At 42.7% G+C, this 24,241-nt stretch overlaps 1 protein-coding gene across 4 annotated transcripts; it reads left to right on the top strand.

Annotated features, from left to right (window-relative positions):
* Window positions 1–2,712: 2,712 nt before the first annotated feature.
* SIAH1 (siah E3 ubiquitin protein ligase 1) lies at window positions 2,713–23,269 on the top strand. Of its 4 annotated transcripts, XM_074158124.1 has the most exons (3): window positions 17,777–17,859; window positions 18,680–18,702; window positions 20,900–22,831. In XM_074158124.1, exons 1-3 carry the CDS (start codon window positions 17,813–17,815, stop codon window positions 21,748–21,750), a joined length of 921 nt encoding a protein of 306 aa, XP_074014225.1. In that variant the 5' UTR covers window positions 17,777–17,812; the 3' UTR covers window positions 21,751–22,831. The 4 variants fall into 4 exon arrangements, with proteins under 4 accessions (XP_074014224.1, XP_074014223.1, XP_074014222.1 ...); XM_074158123.1 differs by lacking the exons at window positions 17,777–17,859; window positions 18,680–18,702 and adding an exon at window positions 2,713–2,836 and having other exon boundaries at window positions 20,900–22,837; XM_074158122.1 differs by lacking the exons at window positions 17,777–17,859; window positions 18,680–18,702 and adding an exon at window positions 3,127–3,311 and having other exon boundaries at window positions 20,900–23,269.
* The last annotated feature ends 972 nt before the right edge of the window (window positions 23,270–24,241 follow it).

Raw genomic sequence — 24,241 nt, forward strand, 5'->3', positions numbered from 1 at the left:
GCTATAATAATATATAGTATAAAATATTACAGAAACTCACATAAATAGTGTGAACTAGTTCATTCCTTTTATAAGAATGAGAATACTGTGTAAAGTTTAGAGGAGAAAAAAAATGTATTTTGTTACATCTTAATATGAAACTGAAGCCTTACAGACATTATTGTCTAGTAAGGAAACACAGTAATCCCATTAAACTACAGGACTACATACATACGTAACTTTATCAACCACAGTGATATTATACGCTTCTATAGTGACAGTAGGTACAATGCGTACAAAAGTAAGGTCAATAAATTAATAATTAGTAAAACCTGATGTTAAAACAACTAACTTCAGTTTGCAATAATTATATTGACTGATACTGCTAATTTAATGGCATCCCCATAGAGTCAGCCTTTATTACTCAGCATTTAAAAGGGCCTCAGTTGGAGTGCTGTGTCCAGTTCCCAGAATTATAGTCAAAATAGAATAAAAGGAGCAGTTGCAGAGTATGCAGAGAGAAAAGACAAGAATGATCAGAGGCCTTGTAGTGGTGAAAGGTGGAAAGGAACTGATGTAATTTACTGAAGATTAAAGACTTCAAAAACAGAGAAGGAAAAAAAAAGTTTTTGTGTGTGCTGAAGTGTTTCAAGAATGGGCTAAAACTATAATGGGAGGTTTAGGTTATCTGTCATGGGGAGAAACAATGCAATGGTTTGGACAAACACTAGAACAGGTTTCAGAGGATGGTTTAAAAATTTCTACTGCAGAAGGATTTTTATGAGCTGTTTTAGACAAACATCAGTCAGAAATAATGAAGGCGTAGCTGATTCTACCTTGGAGCAGGAAGAGGGATTAGATGACCTCTTAATGTGTCTTTGAGACTGTTTTACTTTATTTCCTACAGTAACGAAGCTTGTGTGATCTAGCTACGGGGTATATTCCAGACAGCCCTCTACTAACTTTTGAACCTGTGGGCTAATTTCACCCCAGTTTGAGGCAGGAATGAGATGGAAAACTGAGATAAGTGGTCCTATTGAGGGAAGGAGGGAATTGTGAAGCCTTTGCTCTGCCAGCTGGAGAGCTGGAAGATGTGAACTGGGTGATGGAGCAGTGGGTGTACGCACACAGCTGGGAAGCAGCCGTGTTGGGTGCCCCCTCTGGGGCAGCGGTCAGTTAGAGGCTTGAGCCAGCTGGGGTGCTACAAAGGGTTAGGTAAGGCACGTGGGCAAGCTGGAGGCGTTTCAGAGGGGAGGTTAGCAGGAATGGGGGAGTGAAGTGGAAGGTTCCTGTGGTGAGGAGAGAGAGAGGAGGAAAATCCATTAGAAACTAGCCTTAACTACTTTCACTGCTCAAGGAATTAGTTTATATTCAGTGAAAGGCAAACGCTTAGTAATACGGACCAACTAGCAATGCACTGATCGGGTACAGGACTGTGAGACTCCCTCAACTTGCCTTTTTTAGCAAGAAGTTAGTGTGTGTTTGCAGGATCAAAGCCTTAACCACAGAGACACTTTGTAAGAAACCACACAGACTACTGGAACTGATAAGCATTCTGGTTCTCATATCTAAAAATACTAACTGCTACTATTAGAGAAGCTTTTTTTCCTTGTTCTCTATAGGAGACTACCTTTTTTGAAGTTACCGCTACTGAATAGACTTCCATATGTTCAAAAATACATCAAATGATTGTCCCTACTCTGTACTAAAATCAAAGGTGGAAAAAAAAACTCTAATATTGATAACATGTTGCTTCAGGAATGTGTCCTTCCTATCCAGGGTGAAAAATAATACTTAATCATAATGTATCTCCTTCAGTATTCAGTAAGTCAACCCAACCATGGCTTGGCAGTCAGTGCCATGTGTATCGCCCCTCGTGAATACTTAAAGGAAAAGGCTCAATAACCACTGCATAGATACAAGATGTGCAGGGAAAAAATTATGTGCAAAAGAAGTTCCACTCCTGTAGCTGTCATCCTTTGATGATAAATAATTGATATCACCTAGACTTGGGAGGATTCTTAAATAGTGGGTTTGGTACATATTGTACGGCATCACTACAGTGATGTATTTTTGAGAAGCTGCCTTAAAACTAATCCCAAAAAATCTCTGAATAAGAGCGGACTTGGCAGATTCAACATAAAAATGTTACACAAAAAGAAGCGCTTTCGGTCATCAAAAGGAATGAGGAGGATACTGAGAACCATCTGGATAACCAATTAAACTAGCCAAGAAAATGCTTCAGTCATTCAAAAATTGAAATAAGATAGCAAATACACATTTTAAAATATTTTACTGAAAATAAAATAAACAGTGGCTCTCCTCTGGCAAACCTCTGAATAGCTTCAGTAGATGAACAGGGTCCCGATCCAACAAAGCATATGTAAGCACACTAGTAATTACATTCATTTCATCCAGTTTGTGCGCTGAAAGTTACGCATGTATTTAGGGCACTGCTGGAGTGGGGCCTAACCTGAACTATGCAAAGCCTTTCAAGAGGGAGAGGCGGGAGGAGGGGTTTGTTGTTAGCAGTCCCTTAAAATCGCCGGAATGCTCCCGTGCTGGACGCTGCTGGCCACCTTCGAGGGCTCTTTCCGTTTTTACAGTAGAATTAATAGCCCTTGTGACAGACCCCAGTGACCCCGCAAATGCCGGTGTGCCAAAAGGCTCGCTTTCAGGGCCGGAGCGCTCCCGGGAGCCCGGAAGGGGCCGCCGCCCCGACTCACCGGGCACAGGAGGGCGAGGGCCGGGCTCGCGGCCTCTTCCCTGCCCCGGGACTCGGCGCCGCCCCGGCCTCGCCGCCTCTCGGGGCCGCGGGGGAGCCGAGTGACCCTGGCGGGGCTCGGCGGCGGCGCAGGTAAGGGACGGCCTCTCCCCGGGCCCGGGAAACGGGTGTGAAAGCATGGCGGGGTGCGGGAGCCGCTAGCAACCGGGGTCCAGCCGCGCAGCTTCCCCGTGGAGCCCAGCGGCCTTTGTTCCCCAGCTCCGCGCTGGCAGCGGGGCGGCCCGGCCCGCGTGCTGCTGCCGGGTGCGCGTGCGCGCCGCCGGCCGCGCGCTGCCGCCCGCCCGCCTGCCCGCCCGCCCGCCTGCCTCGGGAGCGCGCCTGGCAGGCAGGAGAGCGCCGCCGCCGCCGCAGCTGGCGCGCCCCCGTGGCGGTGTCTCCTCGGCCGGCAGCGAGAGGGAGGAGGAGGAGGGAGCGCGCGATCGGTTCGGGCGGTCGGGCCGGGCACCGAGCGTCTCGGCGAGAGCGGCGCAGCCAGTCGCCCCGCAGCCCGCACCACCGGGGGAGCCAGGCCGCCTCAGCGGGGTCCCGCCCAGCCCAGCGCCCACAGGTGAGCGCGCCGGGGGGGGAGGCCGAGCGGCCTCGGAGGGGCGAGAAGCGGCTCGCCCGGCGGGGCCCTCTCCCCGCCCGGCCCCTGCGCCGGGTCGGCGCCCGCGGAAGGTCCCGGCGCGGCCGCGGGGCCGGCGCGGCGGCCGCAGAGGAGAGTCGGGACAAGGCCCCGCCGCGGCCTAAGCGCAGCCCGGGCGTCCGGTTTCCTGCTGGAGGCCGGGCCCCGCGCCGCCGCCCGCGACGGGGGGCTAAGGCAGCCTTGGCCCCAAGGGAATGAGGCGCGGCGGGCCCTTCTCCTCGCCGGCCGGGCCTGCGGGTCCCGACGGGAGGAGGGAAGCGGCCCCGCGGCGGCGGGCGGCTCCGAGCCCTTCTGCCGGGCTATTGTGCGCCAGGCTGAGGCGGCGGCCCGGCTCGGCTGCTGCGGAGGGCCCGCCGCGCCTGGGCCTGCGCCGCCTGGGCCGCGGGGCTGCCCCTTTGTGGGCTCGGGCCCGGCCTCGCCGCGCGGAGCGCTTTGTGCTGGCGGGAGCGGAGCGGGGCCCGGCGAAGGTCAGCTGAGCCGCGGGGAGGCGGGGGCGGCCCGCCGCTCCAGAGCCCCGCCGGCGGCCCTCGCTGCCTGTGTCCCGGCGGGCCCAGCCGCCGCGGGAAACAGGTTGCCGGAGTAAATGGGCCGCTGGGTGCCCCTCTGTGACATTTCCCGGGAAGGCTGCCGTCTCCTTCTCTCATCCGGTGAGAGCAAAGAGTGGGGGAGATTCTTGCTCATCCCACGGGTTCTCCTGCAAAGTTAAAAGGCCGGAGACCGTGTTTTTTTCCCCCTTCTCCACGGATTTAAAAGGACAGGAAACAATAGCGTTTGTAGTGAAAGGCAAAGCATCCTAAGTATTTATTCAGAAGAAAAAACAAGTTTCTTTTCCAGTGGTGAACTGGTGGCACTTTTATTATAAGCCCATATTTCATTTGTAACTGTAAACATACAATATGTTTCCAATATTCACTCTTCAGTCTCTATTGCTACCAGTCTGGGTGAATACTACCTTTCCTCTGTAATAATCAGTTTGCTCACATGCTAAATAAATAGATAAAGTGACTTAATTTGTTTAACGTGGCAGATGAGTGGATGTTAGGAAGCTCATGGCTAATTGGACTGGGTCGTGAAGGACATGGGATATTCCACACACGGGACATAGTTTCAGTTGTCTGTTTCTCTCCCTTCTGAAGTCTGAGGCTAGCACGGTATATTCCGGGGAGGGGGGGAGGGAAATGGAAGGGACTCTTCTCAACCCTGATTTATTCAAGCTGGTTTTCAAGAAGATTTGAGGTATTGGAATACAGGTAGACTAATACAGAGGCTTTTAGGATAAAATTTGGATCTCTGGACTAGTTGTCTGTTGCAGAAAATAACTTTGGGGGTATACCTATAGAATAAATTGATTAGTTCTATTTTTATTGTTTGTTCTACGCTATAATATTGATCTAAAAATTAAGTGCTAGAAATGATTGTGTTAACTTCAGTAGAAACTAATATTCTTAAATAGCTTTAGCACTTTTCACAGCAGTGAAAAATTATACAAGAAAGCACAAGGATAAGAGTCATCCATCAGTGATACAGTTTTAGCAATCTGTTGTGACCTAAGAATTCTGAAACTGATGAAATGATGAGCATTTTGGTCCTGAAAGTGCACATCATGACAAAATATCTTGTCCATTAATCTGTCATATCTGTTGATAAGGTTTTAATGCTATAGTCTAATTAGACTGTACTAGAGGAGTTAGCTCAGAAATTCAGTGGCTCCAGCTAAGTAGGTGTGAACTAAGGAAAGTAAATGTTTCAAATAACACAAGTACTTTCCATACTTAGGTTTGAGTATAGTTGCTGCTGTCTGTTTAGTGTGAATTGAGAAAGAGGTACTGCTCAGATGTCAAAGACACCTGCCTCTAGTGTGGAAGAGGTGGCAGCATGAGCATGTTCATGTATAAAGCAACTCTTTTTGGTCTGAAAACTCAAAGAAATCAAGTAGGACAGTTTTATGAGCTCTGGTTTTCACATGCAACTATCTAGAAGACTATATATGCGCTCCTATGGGAAACATAATGTTCTTAATTTTAAGGTAGAATCTCTTTGCTTTATTTTTCTTCTTGTAATAGTGTTGGTAGTCTTGTAATTGTCAGCTTTAGCAGTTGGACTCAGTTTTGCCAAATAGACGTTCTGCTTTAATGGTTGCTTTGTACAATGCTACAGTGAGTTCAGCTGTTACCTAGACTAGGTGAAGAAAGAAGGCAAAACCTAGCATTAATGCCCCATTAATACTCTTAGGTTTTATGCCACACTTCGTATATGTGTATATTTTCTAGTTCTAATCCCGACTACATACTATGTTTCTCTAATGCCCAAAACAATTGTTTTAACTATATGCCTGTTGAGTTAATCTATAAAATGGTGATTCTTGTGTTATCACAGGAATAATGAGAGATTTGGTTACTAATTCCACAGTACTTTAATCAGATAAAGTGCTAGATAATTACAGTTAACCAAATGGTGCACTTCTGATTTTGACTTGTTTCCCTTTGTAGAAGCTGAATACGGAAGCTGAGGTTGGCTGTGTTTTCAGTGGGGAAGTAAAATATTATTTGAATGGTGTAGACTGTATTTGTCCTTTTGCATCTGGAAATGCATTTTAAAAAATTGCTGTGGATGTATTCCTACAGCAAAATTGATTTTTAAAAATGCAACAAATTCATCTACAGACAGTTGTTGACCATTTCCTTTTTTGTTTGCCTTATCTAGAAACAGGTTTGTATCTTTTCTGTAACAATTGATGACCTTGCTGAGACATGAAGAAAAACAAGGAGAGTGTAGTGATAACTTCTACTGCTTAAAGAATTAGTCATCAGCTCCTTTAAAGTGAAACAGCAGTTCTTTGAACTTTGGTTTGTGTGGCATGAAGTTAATATTTTAAAGTTCTTTCCTACAATTTTTGCATATAGTACTAAACGGAGCAAAAATTCATTTAGTCTTTGATAAAAGACCACAGTGGCTTTTCAGTGGTTGTGTTAGTTTTTTTGGAAGCTGTCAAGGAAGAGCATTTAGAATGCCATGCTTTTTAAGAGTTACTTTCAAGTAAGTGTTCAGATGAAATATGTCAAAAGAAAACTATATGCAAAGGAAAATTGTATGTTAAATTTCGCTAATGTACAGATTGTCAAAAAGTTGAAAAGGCTTTAACTGGAGTAGGAGTATTTTAAAACAATTTAGTATTAAAGTAGAGGAGGAAAAGCTTGAAAATAAATTCCTTTACATAAAAATTGCTAGAGCTGGTGTCTAGCTTAGAAAGGTAGGTGTATTAAAAGGCTTATCTTTGCTGTTTCTGTTTACTCTGTATTATGGATCTTTCATGAGGGAAGGTTCTGTGTCTTCTATATTTTGCAAGGGGATGACAGCTGGAATATTAGGTTTCTAAGTTCAGTTTTGTAAATCTTAGTATGTGTTGCTTTATGCTGAAACGTGATGTAGGTACTAGTTTGAAGTGGGTTTTGAAAGTTAGTCTTTCCTATGATTTTTCTAAATGTCATTTAGTGTTATTTCTGAAATGTGTGGTCGGTTGCTCTTAACACATCAGTGTTAGGAAAGAAGAAATAATAGAAGACGCGGCACTGAACAAGCTGTGGCACATCCAGAGCACAGTTCAGCAGCAGCTGAAGACAGTTTCTCTTCAGGCTGCCAGTGGTAACTTGCAACGTTGCTGTCACCAATGTGTATGTGAAATGGGCTGGTTTTAGTCACAAGTTAAGTTGAAAACCAGTTGCCTGTGGGGAATGGGTAGCTATCATCTGGTTCACTTCCCAGAGCAGCTTTCTGCATGGTAATGGAAGAGCCAGCGCTGCTGCAAGGGATGTCATCCTCTGTCATGGTGGGTGCACTGCAGATCAGGGTAAGCGCAGGCTTACAGCTAGGAATGGTCTCGCCCTCCATTGCTCACTTGGTTTTGGTGTCTTCCTGGTGTGCCACTCACCTAGTTGTGCAAGACTGATCTTGCTGAATATGTTACCTTAAAGAGAAAGAAAACTAAAGGGTAAAAGGCAGGCAGCACAACCATTCCTTTTGGTGGCAGCTTGCTTTTGTTTGTTGTCGAAATGGTGGAATTGCACTCCGACATACTGTGTGTGAGTCCCTGGAGTTGTGGAGCCTCTAGCTGGTGGATTGTTCTTTGTGCTGTAGATGAACCATTTTCTTCAGTTAATTGTAATAGTATCTGAAAGCTCTTAAGAAATACTGTAACCAAGCAGTTCTTAAAAATGCTATTGAAACATTTAAGAACCTTTCCAACGTGTAATGTTGCTACTTTCTCTTTGAAAGATAATGACTATAATGCTGTGTATCAGCTTAGAACCAGGCCGTTAATCCTGTCCTCAGATCTGTGAAACTTGACTCTATGTTTTTATTATTATTATTAATTTTATTTTTTTTAATTTTTGAAACTTCACTACCGCCTGACATTTTTTTGACTGGACATAGGACTCAGATTTTGCTATCTTTGATCAGATATTTTAATATTCTTTAATCTTCAATACGCATTTGTGCATTGACGCATACATAACCACTTTAGGGTGTACAAGATAAACTTCTCATGTTTAACTAAAGCTAGTTTTTAGTCTAGTAAAGCTACTCTAAAGCTAGTAAATTTGTTCACTTTTGTCTATATATGAGCCTTAAGTCTTGTTCCTTTCCTCCTCCTTATGTGTAGTTGTTGTCTTGTAAAAGCTGTTCAACTAATCTTTTGATTTCTGAATGACTGTTTATTTTGAAATATATATGCACATACAGATGTGTAATATATAAATCATTAGAGTAACAAATAACTTTCATTTACAGGAATTTTCCCCCTTTTTTGTGCATGAAGGTGTCACGCAGTTGGGAGTTAATTTTTGTAGGTTTGTCTCTACATGGCCGATATCTGTGTGATTATGCAAGTACATTAAGGATGTAATTTGAAGACTGGTAGCACAGGTGTGACTAGGGAATAATTTGGCTGGCAGATGTTGATGGTGTGCTATAAAATTTTAGTCTGGCTTTGTGCTAGGTCAAGTATAATCATTAGAAAGGAAATTTTACAAATAAAAAGTATGCATTCCATAATAGAAGTTGAGATGGGAATTCTTCTAAAACAGCACCTGTAAAGCAGTAATTTTGAGACCACTTTTATGCATATTAAAACCAGCTGCTGCCCTAAACAGCTTTATTTTAAAATCAGATGTTCCATTTAAGGAAAAGTTGTTGTTCCTTGTGCAATCGTAATGCTTCCATGGAAGTACAGGTGCTCATCTACTAAAGGAGTTGAGTCTGGGGAAAAAAGATTATTTCATGAAGGCTGTTTCTTAATATGCATGTAAGGAAGTAGACTTAGGGTTGCCTGTGAAAATAATAAATAAATTTATTATTTGCTAATTTTTGGATGCTTGATCTTCTAATCTAATATATTTTTGTAATACTCCTGTAAAAGAAAAAGGCTAAAAACTACTGAAGTTTACAGTTACACTGTAGATAGTGAGACATTGTTAGGATTTGGTGTTTGAGATTCAGCACCGCAACATAGACTCAAGTTTTGATTTAACTACGTAACAGAAGAGAGGACAATATTGCGCGGAGAAGGAAGTAGTGGTAGGTGTGGAATTTAGAAGGTGCTCATAAAGAGAGCGTGAAGTAGAGAAAGATACATCTACTCCTGTAATTTATAATATCTTGTGTTTTATTTTCTGATGCAGACTCCGGCCTGACTTCAGAGTGATTATGGTTGAATTTTAATTTTGTATGCCATGAAGCATTTCCCAAGCAATACAAATAAGTGAAATAGTGCGTTTTACTTAGCATTTGAGTTATACCTGATCAGAATTATATAAAAGAATGTGTAATTCCCTTGCCTTATAGCTGTTTTTCTGCTGAATTTGAATCACTTGCTTCAAAAATTTGGTAGTTGGATTTTTGCAAAGCAAGTTGAGGGATTTTTTTTTTTTGTAATGCGAGGATCCCTCTAAGGAAAGGTTGCTGTACTTGCTTTCCATAAAATGTCAGTATGGAGTTGGTGGCTCAGAAGGAGGCCTTCAGATTAGATACAATAGAATTAGTGAGAAGGGTCTTGCCATTGTCTTCCTAATTTGTCTCTTTGATGTACGAAATACTGGAATGAATAGAGGGATAGAGGGCAGTTACCCCTATGTGAGCTGGATTCGGAAAGTAAACAGCGATTGAAGTTTGGCTACTGCTGACTGTAGAAACTGAAATGTTAAATAATTTAACATAGTGTCCTTTACTGAATAATGATATTTACTTATTACTAACCCGAAGTAAATTTGAATAGGGTCTACAGAGTTAATTTAGTATCCTTATCAAATTAATTCATTCCCTTTTGTGTTTATGTCCGAGACTCGCAGCTCCTTTTCATATTTTAAAACCTGTAAAAGGCAGGGAAGTACTTGCCTGTGGTGACTCAGAAACTTGTGACGGAGCAGGAACTAAACCCAGGTCTCCCATGCCGCAGGCTACAGCTCTAGTACCATTAATTTTTAATTTTTTTTTAAGGTTTCAAGGAATGCTCAATCTTTTCACGTAACACGGTGGTCTGTGGAGTCAGCAGCTCAAGCTTTTTCTATTTCCTGTGCTTCAGGTTGATAATACTTGCCGGAAGAGTGCTCTTATTCGTGAGATAAAGCCACATTCTAGAACTGATGTTTTCATGAAAAGCAGTGGAGCTGTTGCTCTGTGCAGGACTCTGACCATGGTAGACTTGTCAATAGCCAAGTTTGAGAATTTGAGTAACATTGTAATAATGATTAAAAAAAATATTTTTAATGGTGGCAGTTGAATCCTTGTGTAACTGCTACAGAAACAGTTGATTGAGAACTGATGAGTGAGGAAAACTTCAGTCACTTAAGTAAACCATGTTGGTTTTAATGGAGGCACATGTACTTCAGAGAATGGATGTGAGAAACACAGGGCATGTAGAAGATGGGAGTTTAAAGTAATGAACTACCGATAGTTTGGAACCATCAGAAACGTGAAAATGCCACTGTGGTTTTTGCACTTCTTTTACTAAGGTCTTATATTTGTTACAATATAGATAATTTCAGTGCTGTTTATTTTCTACCTGCAGTAGATCAGCAAGATACAAAAGCCTGTGTCCCATCTTAGATTTCCATAGCTTTCCTTTTGAATTAGGTATCCATAGTAGGAAAATCTTACTTCCAAAATGTAGAAAAGGCCATTTTTAAAATATGGGCTTGACCCTTTACAGTGTTGTGCATTTTATTCTCCGTGTTGTGTACGTGTGTGATAAAATAAAGACGTTACCTTTATCTGACATCAATCTGAATGTTCTTGCTTCTAAAGAAAAAATATCTGGATTTAAAAAAGAAAAAGAACTTGTAAAAACTCTCCCTCAAAACAACCAGAGATTCTGTCTAGGTTAGTACTAGAAGTTCTGGAAAATTAGTAATTTCTGATGAGTTAAAAGTTAGGCTTCCAGTGTCACTGCTGTGTGCTTTGTGGTGCTGGATGTACTTGGTGTAGATTCTGTGTTTGACGTACCTTGGGGCACTGTACTCGGGGTACAATCAGGGTCTCAGTTCTCCAAGCCTTCCCCTATATGTTAGCCCTCCACAGGTCGGGTTGCCTTTCTTCACAGGGCTCCACTGTCATCAGGACTGCATACAGGAATACAGAACAAATTAGGATCACAAGAATAAATTATTAAGATGGCAATATGTATGAACCTAAGCAATGCACAAGATGGAGAGGTCTCTATATAAAAATAGTCAACATACGTAATCCTGTCCTGACTCCTCCTACAGAGCGGCTTTCTGTGTCGCGATCAGTCTCTTTTATAGGCCAGCTCCTCCTTGATCAGGTCTGGTTGTTTTGATGGCCTGGTCCCCAGTACTATTTAGTTATTCAGGAAAAATATTGAGCATAAAATAGGTCTTTAATTTTAATTGGAATAGTTATCGCAGGAGGACTTTGTATGTGAAGACGCATCAAAGTACAGGTACCTCTTTTAGTTTAGCCTTACTGAATTAAGGTAGGCATTTCCATGCCACACCCTCTTCCCTGTGTCTGCCACAGACACAGCAATGGTGATGCAATATTGCGTGGCAATTACAGTATGCAGTGAAGAATATAGTTTTTGCAAAATCAGACTGAGGAAAGAAACACAGTCCCCAAATTGTCACACTCGGTAGGATTTGCTGTTACCATTTACAGAGGCTTGTGGTGTTTGTTTTTCTTTTTTTACTAATAGAGTGTAATTGTATACAGAGCCCATCTATGATATCTTGTAGAACAGAAGTAAGTGCTTCCTGCTTTAGATAATACTTCTGAATGGTAGCATATGTTACAGCATGAAAAATAACTTTTTTTTTTTTTCCTGGTACTGTTACTAATTCACTTTTTAGCTGATCCACCTGTGGCCTGCCTTACGTTTTATTGCAACATGCTATGTTTGGGACTTTTAAGAGGTAACTGTCTACGTGTGTTTATAGAAATCACTGGGCTGAATTATTATTGGAAGATGATCCCTGATGCAGCCCCATTCATTGTGCTCTGTGCACAGTGAAAGGAAATTAGATATTACTAAAAAATAAAATAAATAAAAACTGTTTTGCCTGTTATTTTTTGTATAGAGTTGTCTCTGTTTTCATATGAAGATTTGGGTGGCTTTTTATTTTGTTAGATTCTGTGGTTTCTGCTGTCTTTATTTTGAAACCTGTACTTGTGCTTTATCTCAGTTAGCTTCCTGTGCTCAAATTATGGCAGGCTGTAGAAGGGCATGTTCAGCTTGGTATCTGAGAAGGCTGGTGTGGGACGGGTGCTGGTTTGAGTTCACACTATAGTTTATCATGCTAGAGGTTCCGTGCGTGGTCGTGTTAGAGGTTCAGGTGTCCTTTGTCAAGGAAGGCTCTGCGCTGAGGATACCCACCTAGTGAGTGGAGAAAAGAGAAGGCTTTTGTCACAGAGCACTGCTTCAGGTATAGTGCAAGAGTGTGCAGTATCCAGCCTTGAGCAGTATTTCTCTATCACCATCTTCACCCCTCTTCAGTGGGTGGGATTCGGCAGTGTCAGTTATTTGCTTGTTTTCAAAAAGGGAAATATGGTCAAGTCCAATTTGGAAGTGGTCCATGATCTTTTTAACGCAAGTGCTTGGTTTTGATTTGTATTTAAATAATGGTTCTTTTTCTCTTTATTTTTGTTTAACTATATATAATGGAAAAGATTGTTTCACTAGCTACTTTGTGGCTTAACTTTCTTTTATGACAACAGATTACCAAATATCAGTAATTTTTGCTGTAGTTGCTCATACCGGTTTATTTAATGTATTGCTGCATTTTCCTTTTCTAGTGGTGGCACTTGATAAATTGTTTATAGTATAGCTTGAATTTCCAGGAATTTCCTTCATAGTTCCCCTAGCTTTTGCTTTCTGTCCTGCTTCTTCTTCTTCCAAGCTCAAAAGATGGGGAATATAAACATCCTATTTTGCTTTATCATTTGTTGATGGTCTGAATTTACAAAGAAACCTGCTTTCTTATTTAGTGCTACGTGTAATTATAAGTCATGTGAAAGCTGGGTTTTCTGTGATTATATAGTTGAGAGTGGGTGGTCCAAACTCAGGTTTTTGCTATTGATCAGACATTTTTAGTTTTCATTCTAGAATGAAATTTGGGGTTTTATCAGTTAGTCATTCTTCTGCTGAATTTTGTTCCTCAGCTTGTCTGTCTTTGAAAGACTGGAGTATCATAGCAGTGTAGTCTCTGATCTAGCATGCTAACTTGGATCGTGATTCTCTAGAATATGGAAAATTTTGGTTGGCTAGAGTATGGGTTATTCACTTTTTAAATTGATGAAGTTCTTTGTTGCATTTAAAAATGTTTGCTATAGTCATGGCAGTAGTTGCTTGCTACTGTGATTTTTATGTGGTTGTTGTATATCTTCTATAGGACACTGTTCCTTCTTAATTTTACATTATGAAGTTGTTGGAAAGATAACCTTTTACAGCTAGAAAAACCCACCCCCTGGGTTGATGTTTAATATTCTGGCATAGATAATAATTCTGGCAGGAGAAATAGTTAATACGATAGTCTTGAAGCAGAAGTCAGACAGTGCTAACCAGGGCACAAGATGTGTATTGGATTAGAAACAGGTCGCTATAATTTGGTAGGCATAATAATACTGTTTGTGTTTACGTAGTGCTGTTTGTATCTGCGTTTGCCACGTAGTATGTGTTGAATTTGGAGAAGATCTGGATTGCCCACTGGTAATGACTCAATTGGTGATCATATTGTGTACAAGAGCACATATATGATAGCATCAGAAACATTGAGTGTTAAGGCCTGGTGGTTCACTGCAGAGGTAGCCATGAAGAGGATGACTGATTCCATGATTATATAAATCCACTGGGATTTCTTTTCCTGGTGATTGGAAAGAGGGGTTTGTAGGGAGTATCTTGAGGTGAAAGAAAAAAAACAACTTGCAATTTCAGGCGGGACAGGTCACTGTAAGGTAGTGGAAATTGTTGTAATTTTGTATGAAAAGGAGATAAACTGGACAGGTGACATTTTGGAAAAGAGATGAGATTTGCCTCAATTTAGTAAATTTTGTTTTGTCTTGTTTTATAATATTCTATTCCACTGGATTGCTCTGGGTTTTGGTTGTTATGCAGAAAAAGAGAAGCCCTGAGGTGTCTGAAATAACAAATAGCATATAGTTAAGGGCACTAAAGAAAACAGTGTCGGAAGGGTTGAAAAAAAATTCATAATTCATGAATCAAAACCAGAGTGTATAGAGACTAAATTGTGTTATGTAGTTGATTAATAATTTGTGTCATGAGCTGTCTTCTAAAAGTTTTGAAGTAGGCCAGTAGGCACAGAGGCTGTGTATAAGCAGGGATGGACATTCGTGTGCCCCACGTTGTCAGGAGCAGGCATGCATTTGGTGTTAACCCTGCCAGACCTCTGTGGTCTGACGTCTCCCGAGAGTGAAGAGAGAGAAATTGATACGCTTCAACATGGAAAGGCCTTGGGCCCTAAAATGTTCTGTAAAATTTAAATAGAAATTAAAAATATTAATTAAAAAAAATTTCATAAGCTTTTCTGAGAGACTTGTGCATAATACATTTAATGTTATATGTGTTTGCTGAAGTATGGTTTTGGTGGTGGTGAGGGCAATATATAATATTTTCACTAGATGCTGCTGAAACCTTTTTCCCTTCTGTTGAGCTGTACATTGACAATTATGAGAGGAAGAGGGGACAGAGGAAAGGTGGATTCCTTCGAAAATTATTTTCAGAAATAGTAGGTAATAATCAAAAATAGTCAAAAAGCTGGCTTTTCTGTAGTGCTATAGATGTTGTCCTCGGCTGTTTGAGACTTTTCATAATTGAGCAGCTATAGTACAAAAATATGGTATCCTAAGAACTTTTAATATAAAATTAACCTAATGCTACTTTAAAAATGGTGGAAAGTTACCTACTTAAAATACACTGGCGCCCCTTTTTAATCAGAACAAAGCATGCTTTTTAATTACCTTCATTCTCAAGATAGTAGTGACTTGGGACTTGTGTATCAGTAACACTGGCAGCTTCTTGGGCATGATATTATGTACTTTGTGTGTGCTTGTCTAAGTGTGTGCACCCCTCCCCTGCCACCCCTTCCTTCTTGTTTCTAAATATACACACACTTTTTTTTTCTGTTGCATTCATGAAACCTTCTTTCTCCTGCCAAAGAAAAATTGGTGCCTCTTCAATCTTTTAAATTTATTCTATATAATATTTTATGAGATAGTTGTTGTTCACAATATTTTACAAAAGTTACCAATATTGAATTGTACAAATACCTGATGATATTGGCTAATCTTTTTGTATCTTCTTTTAAGTTCTTATTTGCACCTGTTTAATGAGTATTTTCAACAGTTCGTGTGGCTTTTGGGTTGTGACATTCTTTGGCTTATATCACATCTTGAAAAAGGTAACCTGTCAGTGACTTTCACAGCTTTGAACGCTATCGTGAAATGTTCTCGTTTCCAGTGCTCTGTGACAGGGGATTGTTTTTAAAACACTCTCATTTTCAAATATGATTGTGCAGTTGAAAAAGTTGAAAGGTTTGGTATTACTTTGTTGACGGCTGTAATGCATTAAGTATGCATTTTGAATGGAAGTCTCTGAATTCAATTAGTTCTGAAACGTGATTGCAAAAAGATCTAATTGCATCACATCTAGACATTTGTGATAAGGCATTTTTTTCCTGTCCTTGCATCACTCCTCAGCATTATATAATGAGGTTTTTCCCCCTCCGGCCATTAAGATGACCGTACAGAAGTTTTGTGGGTTTTTTTCCAAAACCAATATTCGGTTACCATCTCAAAGGCAAATTAAAATGTTAAACCCAAGTCTTAATCTATTTGATATGAGCAAAGATTTTGGAGAAGTAGGTGGTGTTAACTTGAATTTGTGCCCCGTGTTTCAGTGCAATGCAGGAGATGTGATTTCTGGAATGGTGTCTGAAGCGAACACCTATGCGAGATGAGAAGCTGACAGGGTATCAGTCTGTTCCCGGGTACTGTTGTTAATTCTGTGGCATGTGAGGTACCATCATCTCTTTGAACTTCCCTTGAGACTGCTTTCCTTATGTCTGCGCCTCGCTGAGGTTGTTAAACTGAGCGAACTGATCGCGTCTATCCATTCTCACTGCAATTCTTTTGACCCGTCTGGGGTTTCAAAGGCTTTCTCTCTTCGGGCACGTCCGTTGCGTCACAGCGTGGCAACGGGACACACGGCGTTAGCTAACCTGTCGGGGGGGCTCCTGCGTTTGTTTTGGGGACAGCTGCTTTCCTGCAGGAGAGAAAGCCCAGGGCGAGTTTCAGACACTTCAGAACATGCCCTTAGTTTCTCGAAAGCTGTTTCTCTGCTGGTTTTCCTCAGCGTTTCTGTTGTGCTTGGAAACTTTCTTGACTCTTAACCGGGGGGGATGTTGTATATTGGACATTTTGGGGGCGAAGGTGCAGCATGCCTTGTATGGAGTTGGTAGTTTTTGGTAATAGTAATTAGGTGTTATTTGCATGTGTTACAGTGCTGATACAAGCTGCCGCAGTCTGCCCGGAGCAGGACTTCGATTTCAAGTAGTAGGAGAGAGCACTTTTTAAGATAATTTTCTTTACTCGGATCCTGTAGCCTTACTTTTTATGTGACCAAAACAATTTATTGCAGCGTGCTCTTCTCTTGCCTCCACTGAAACTTGTGCTTCCATGATCTTATCGTCATTACATCTGTATTCCGTAATGCCTAAGCTCTTCTGAGCCCAGCGTGTGCATCATGCAGGCAGGTTGGCTTGGTTTCCAGCTCCTTTATCCTTAAGCTGTTCTAATTTTTATTTTTTTTTTCATAGTCCGTGTGGATATTCAAATATGCCACATTGCTCCAAATCTGTTGATCTGGGCTATTCCTTGAGATTATTGTGGTTTTGCTTGAATGAATAATCTTTATACAAATGGAGAAAAGTCCTGTGGAATGGGTGCTTTATAGATCCACAGTGGAAAATGCTGATTTGAGCAGCCTTCTTGAAATAGCAGGAACGGGAGGTGGAACTCATGGATTACAAGTGTTTCGAATGGAATCTACAGCTTTTACAAACGGTTGTTTAGGGAAGATGCTCAGATCCGTCAGTCCGTCGGCACCGCTGACGGGGCGGGACCCCGCGGTGACGTGCGGCGCAGCTTGTCCCTGCGAGCCCGCGGGGAGCCGCAACGCGCTCCGCGGGGTGGCCGTGCCGGGGAAGAGGCGCTGGCGGTCGGCGGGGGCGGGCTCCCCCGCTTGCGGGGCGGCACGGACGGCCGCCGGGGCCGCTCGCCCTCCCCTGCGCGCCCCCGGGCAAGCGGCGGGCGGGGCCGGCCGGTGGCTCGGCCGTTGGCCGGAGGCCGGGCGAGGGGCGGCGCCGGCGGGGAGGGGCCGGCCCGGCCCGGCCCGGCGCGGCGGGGGAAGTTCGAGGGGAACCATTTTGGGGCGCCGGACCGAAGCGCGGATGTAGCCGGTGGATGCGGGGTGTGGGCGGCCGTAAATGGGGGGGGCCGGGCCCGCAGCGGTAAGAAGGCGGCGCGGGGTCCCGCGGGGCATCGCGGGGGCGGGGGCCGGGAGCATCGGCCGCCCCGCGTCCGGCCCGGGGCCGCTGCCCCCGGCCGCTCTCCTCCGGGCAGAAACGCCATGAGCGTCTTGGCCGCCCATGAGCGGGAGATCGGCCTGCGGCTTTCTGCACTCGTGGAAGGGAGCCCTGTGCGCCTGCTTGCCGGGAAGTAGAACCTGCAAGGGGAAAGGTACTGGCCGTTCAGTCGCGTTACGTGCGGGATGTTAAGCTGGTTTCGTAGGGGCTGTGAAGCCGTGTCCCTCCGGAGATCTCGGTAGCGCGTGTATTTCACCCGGCCCCAGAACCGTGTTGAGAATAGTTTCATCAACATCAACAGGTCGGTGCGTTCTGATGTCATCGAGGGCCGTTTTTCTTGATCTAGAACTAGGAAATCTTAACACATTTTTCCCTTTTCACTCTTTCTGTTGGTTAAACTTTTTCAAATTTGTACATTCTTTTGAATAATTTGTGTTGTAGGAGCTAATACTTTTGAAGATGACACCTCGTGTACCTTATTTGTCACTGTTGCTTAGAGACTTACTTCCAGTGTGTGCAAACAAAGATAACATAGCAAATCCTGCATGTAGGGGGCTTTGTAGTGAAGTTTTTGTAACTAAAAATATCTTTAAACTTTATTTCCAGCTCTGTAGTTCATTTTACTTGGTTTGTAATTGTGTGTTTTTGATAGTTTGGTGGATTAAATGTATTACACTGTTAACGCTTGTGATTAACTTGTAGTATTTAAGACGGTTATAAAAAATGAGCTTCTCTGACTTTTCTGTCATGTTGGTTATTATTCATCTTTGTGTTAACGAGAGTGATGAAAATGTAGGCTTTGGGCAGGTTTAGGCTTGGTAAATTACAGTTTATGGCTTTATCCAGTTTCTTCCTTGTGTGCTGCTAATCTCAATGGTCTGGTTCAAAGATTCCTGCTCATTTTCATTCCCTGCTCCTTTGGAAGGAGCTCCCAGTTGTGGAAGGTGCGTGTGAAGGCTGGTCACGTACAGAAACGGTGACAAGGCAGGGCTGTATCGTTCTTTTCTCTAGTGCTTCCGTAGCTTAGAAAGCTTCAGTGGGAAGTACACCTATGCGTAAGGTCTTTTGCAAAGTCTGTAGGTTGCTTAATTTAACTGTTGAATGGGCTCCGAGAGGTGTAATTAAAGCAAGCAGAGCTCACCCAGCCCGTCAGACTGCCTTGGGAACTGGTCTAACGCAGTGGTTTTCACCAGTGTTATCTGTGGGTTACTGGGGATCCCGGCATCAGAAGGTATAGGTTCAGGTAAGATGAAGTGCACACAAACTTTTCTGAAATGTATGTGTTTACAATATTTGAAGGGAAACGCTTTGAGAATTTTACATACGAATATGCATGTGATTTCTAAGCTCTTTCCAAGCGAACAATGTGATGAGAGTTCGTTCTCCCGTGCACAGTTATTCTCTGTGTGGTTTGTTCTAGAGCGTAGAACTGCAGTGTGCCGTCACCAGCCTCCTACCTGCGGGGGCTGGGGAAAAATAGCAGCAGTGCTCAGTTGTCACAGAGGCCTTATCGTTTGAATCTCCTCGCAGCGAGCCGGTGTGGCATCGCTTCCCCAGAACACACATTTGATTTGCCACAGATATCCTTACCTTTTCATCTAAGCTGGAATGCCTTACAGTAGGAAATTAAGGCCAGAAGATAGAAACATTCCTGTCGTATCTCTGCAGTATCAGTTAAGGCCCAGTGTATGGTTGGGTTGGAAACCACTGTATGGTTGGGTTTTTTCCCCTGAAGATGGGAACTGGATATTTCTGGTCCAACAAGCCTGAGATGAAGGAAGAGACTTTGGAGGGGTGAGATGATGCTGTTACTGAGCATGTGAGGCTAATAAAATCAGTGACTGAATACCGAAACTTTGACACCCCTGTTTTTCTAGCTCTGGACTGGGGAGAGGTGCTTCTGTAGAAGAATTTGAAACTGCCTGTCTGTGATTACTTTTTGAGTGTCAAGGGATGTTATTTTGCGTGTTGGAATCTCTTAGTGCCTTTGCTTCGTGCCCCAAACAGTGCATGTCTTGCAAAAGCATGCGCAGTATGCGGCTCAGTATGCTGCTTGGAGGTATCTAGTCCAAGTATGAGTAAGTTTGTGGGTGAAATGATGCTAAATATGGGAAGCTTGCCTATTGCCTAATATTCCCATGTCAAATAGCAAGGAGATTAAAGATGAGGTTTATTTTGAGAGCTTTCTACATACGTGACATACAGAGAAGCCCTTAGGGTGGTTGAGAATCTCGCTGTGTAAGGGAAGCCAATTTTTGGGTAGCATTTTACTTAACTTTCCTTCACCTACGAAGGTAAGGTTCATTTTTTCAAAGCGAGTGTTTATTTTTTCGGGTAGTACTAGGGGTTCCTTTTGCACAAGGAGGAGAGCTGAGGGGTGCAGGACAAAGCGTAGCGTCCCTAACATGGTAAGAAACACGGTACTTTCACCATGTCTGTTGAACGCTGAGGGAGGTGGTTGGTCAGATGGCAGTTGGCTTCTGTCTGGGGACATCTGAAAGAACAGAACTTCAGTGTAAACCCCGCTGAATGTAAAGCTTCACCAACAGCGCCCGTTCGAGTTGCTGCAAGTGCTTGAGTGCTTGTATGTTAAAATTGGTTCTCAAATTTAATCTTTTGAATTTCTTGTCTTCTTTGGGAAATTCAATAAAATAACTGCTTTTCTTTTCTGGTAGCTTCACAGATGGGTTAGTTTAGGAAGCTGGAGCAATGGATGCGCTTTATAAGGCATGGGCCTTAGTAACAGAGTAATGAAAATGGAGAGTCCTGGGGAAAAAAACCCAGTGCAGTGATCTTCCTAGCTATGGTTTTCCTTGCTACTGTTTTTCAATTAAAAAAAAAAAATTGTGCAGTAATGTCCTGGTTTGAGGTAAAACAGAACCAAACATGGTTACTGAGAAGGTCAGATCTGGAAGTTCATATTTTCATTACAAATGACTAGTTTCTTACCTCACTTAATACACAGCAACTTAGAACTCAGCCTTAGACCTGTTCCGTAGGGCTCCTGGTTGTTACACGCAAGTGACCTGGGGGGAGTATTTCATAAATGTAATAACATTAAGAAAACCCAAACCAACACCAAACTTCTTTGAGGATTTTAGTTGCATTTTTAGCATATCTTTACTCATCTCCTTTGCAGCTTCCAGTAGGCAAATCCCACTTCAGAATACTGAGCAGAACTTCTTCACTTGTTCAATTTGCTCGTCATCCAAGTGTCTGTATTGTACGCAGCACAGCTGGTGTTCTACACGTAACGTACTCGCAGTTTGCGTTATATGGGTTTTTATGCTTTCATTTGTATCTATTTTATTTTGAAGGTTCTTTGTGCATCAAAAAGTACTGTGTGCAGAGGAAAATAAAATTTGTTTAGAGACTCATTGTTTTCTCTCTCTTCTGTTACAGAAATGAGCCGTCAGACTGCCACAGCACTACCTACAGGTACTTCCAAGTGCACGCCATCGCAGAGGGTGCCTGCGCTGACTGGCACTACAGCTTCCAATAATGACTTGGCTAGTCTCTTTGAGTGTCCTGTCTGTTTTGACTATGTGCTGCCACCAATTCTGCAGTGTCAGAGTGGCCATCTTGTTTGTAGCAACTGTCGCCCCAAACTTACGTGCTGTCCAACTTGCCGAGGCCCGCTGGGCTCCATCCGTAACCTGGCTATGGAGAAAGTTGCCAATTCTGTACTATTCCCATGTAAATACGCCTCTTCCGGATGCGAGATAACTTTGCCACACACCGAAAAAGCAGACCACGAGGAGCTGTGTGAGTTTAGGCCTTACTCCTGTCCCTGTCCCGGTGCTTCGTGTAAATGGCAAGGTTCTCTGGATGCTGTAATGCCCCACCTGATGCATCAACATAAGTCCATTACAACACTTCAGGGAGAAGATATAGTGTTCCTTGCTACAGACATTAATCTTCCTGGTGCTGTTGACTGGGTTATGATGCAGTCCTGTTTCGGCTTTCATTTCATGCTAGTATTGGAGAAACAGGAAAAGTATGATGGTCACCAGCAGTTCTTTGCGATTGTACAGCTGATAGGAACACGCAAGCAAGCGGAAAACTTTGCTTATCGACTGGAGTTAAATGGTCATAGGCGGCGATTGACTTGGGAAGCGACTCCTCGGTCCATTCATGAGGGAATTGCAACAGCCATTATGAATAGTGACTGTCTAGTCTTTGACACCAGCATCGCACAGCTCTTTGCAGAAAATGGCAATTTAGGCATCAATGTAACTATATCCATGTGTTGAAACGGCAATCAAACCTCATCAGGCCAGTGTTTAAAAACGTTGCATTTAATTTAGCAGAAAGTAGGGTAACCATCTTTGACTGTCAGACAAATTATTTGGTAGATGGAGGGTAGACATATATGAAGGTAAATAAAAGGAAAGGCTGTTAAATTACAGGAAGCAGTTGCATGTAGTAACACTAATATATTTAAAATAAGTCAACAGTAAACCACTGAAAATATATATACACCCAAAATGGGCATCTTTTGTATTAAGAATTGATTCTACAGGAAATGTTGTAAAATAATTCTAAAAACTTGTTTGTAGATTGATTGTACTGTTGAAAAGGATACTGTTTCGTGTTTTCGTTTGTGTTTTTTTCCTCCCCCCTTTGACTGACAAGCCATGTTGAGCGGCCCGGCCTCCGGCCGCTGCTTCCCCTCCTCCCCCCGCCCCCCCTTTGTAAGTCACTACATAGTATTGCTGCTGTTTGTGTATATTTTTTGTGTATTTGCTAATTTTTATTAACTTCTAGTTTTTCATTAAATAAATATGACTTTCTTTTCTGTAATTCAGGTTTTTCTCTTTTTTTTTTTTTGTATCTTTTAAAAATTAATTACAGGTGTCATCTTTTGATATGCATAACTGCTGTGGTAAAAGTTATATTTCTGTATGTTTGGTAAATTTTGTCTCTTTCCAGTAGTCAATTCATTGGTGATACTGTTCTTAATTGAGCTATTTTGTGAATGTACTGAACTCGAAAGGAGCAATTATGTTTCAAAGATGTATCAGGAAAGAAAGCTCCTTTAAAAACAGCTCTAGATGTTGTTGTACTTTGAGTTACCTTCTAACAAAAATGAACAATTATTAAGCATTTTCCGAATGAAAAAAAAAAAATAATAATTCACGTTTCAAATTTAGAGATGCTTAGAAACTTGAGTGCATCCTTGTATTTGTTGGTTTTGCAGTACAAAGAAGGTATTGTCTTACACAGTATTTGTAATTATAAAAACAGACCATTTGTTTAAAAGGAAAAAAAAAAAAGGCAGTCAGAATGAGATGTTTTCAGTCTTTTTATATTTGTCATTAAAAGAATACCTGGCAAATTAAAAAACCCCAACTTTTGCTTTTTGCTTTAGCTCAAAGTTTGACACATTGATACTCTTGCTGTTTCTTGTCTTCACCTCTTTGGGTTGTTACCGAAGTAACTGTCTGGAACTGATTTTTGTATCTGGTTTTAGTGAGGTGACCCAGGTTACAACACAAACCGTCTCTTACAGGTGTGAGTCACCAGCCGCGGAGGCTCCTGGAGGCTGTGGGGCTGTACTCGGGCTGCCTGCGCGTGAAGGATTTAACCGTGAATGTATGTGGTGCTTGTGGTACCAAACACAGACGTAGAGACAGAAAAAGAGTAAGGGGAAAAGCTGCTTCGTCTGGAGCGATTTGAAAGAAACCTTTGTCAAACCCAGTGGCAGCGGGTGTCTGTGCGGGGAGGCCACCTGGCTGTAACTGCTTCTGTAACATTAAAATACAGCTTATTTTACTCTGCGCTGTCTTGACTTCCTTACCAGAAGTTGATCTATTAAGACAACTCCTGCTGACGTTACGTTGATGCGCGATGAGGTAAGTGGTTCTACAGGTAAGGCACAGAAGGTCCATCAGGTTGGATTCATAAAATACTGCAGCAATAGTTGGCTTCTTGTAGTGAAAGTAAAAAGTTTCACTTCTTAAAATTTGATATTTAGGCTGTTCAAACTGTGCAGAGATTTCATTTAAAAGATGTACTGGTACCTTGTTGACAGGAGGTAAACGCTTTGAAAAACCCTGCAATCTAGCATTTTTTCGTTATGAACATACACCTAACTGTTTGCAGTCGTCTAAATTCAGTAATTATTCTCACCTCGTTAAGCTTGTCTACATTTACCTCAGATTTGCCTTCTGGTCTATTGACAGAAACGTGGCTCAATACCTCAAATGATTTTAGAGGAATCTGCTGCCTCACCGTCTCGGTGGTGGCTGCCTTGGAGTGGGGTTTGCCCGCCCGGGCGATGGGATCTGGGAAGGCCGGGGAGCTGACCCTTTGCGAGAGCGCTCCCCAGGCCGGGGCGGGTGATCCGGGAGCAGCCGGGCTGCGTCAGACTCTGCTGCTGCTTGTATCCTGTCCCCAAGAGAACCGTGAGCCTTAGAACCTTGTCGGGCTGATGGGCAGCCGCTTTATTTAGGCTAGAACGGGCTGAAGGGGACGTTAAAAATTGCATTTGCGATGAGCTGTAGAAGCTAATTGGTGTGGTCAGACAGTTTGCGATGTCTTACAGGTGACAAAGGCTATAGCATAACTGATGTATGCTGACTTAGGGTAACGTAAACTAGTATTACTCCATTTGGTGTTTAAAAAAAATCTCTGTATAAAACATTTGCTGTCCATCATCAGATGGAAGGAGTAAAAAAAACTCTACTTGGGCCCAGATCCTCACAAGTAGGAGCAGCTCGATTCCGTGGATCTCCTCTAGAG

This window comes from Numenius arquata, chromosome 13 (assembly GCF_964106895.1).
Source record: "Numenius arquata chromosome 13, bNumArq3.hap1.1, whole genome shotgun sequence".
NCBI classification, from domain to species: Eukaryota; Metazoa; Chordata; class Aves; order Charadriiformes; family Scolopacidae; genus Numenius; species Numenius arquata.

What these genes read in the sequence shown, in the direction of transcription:
- SIAH1 (XM_074158121.1), top strand. Translation starts at nt 17,561, where the DNA reads ATGAGCGGGAGATCGGCCTGCGGCTTTCTGCACTCGTGGAAGGGAGCC. An exon ending in TAGAACCTGCAAGGGGAAAG is followed by an intron (nt 17,652 to 20,899) that starts GTACTGGCCGTT and finishes CTTCTGTTACAG; the next exon opens with AAATGAGCCGTCAGACTGCC.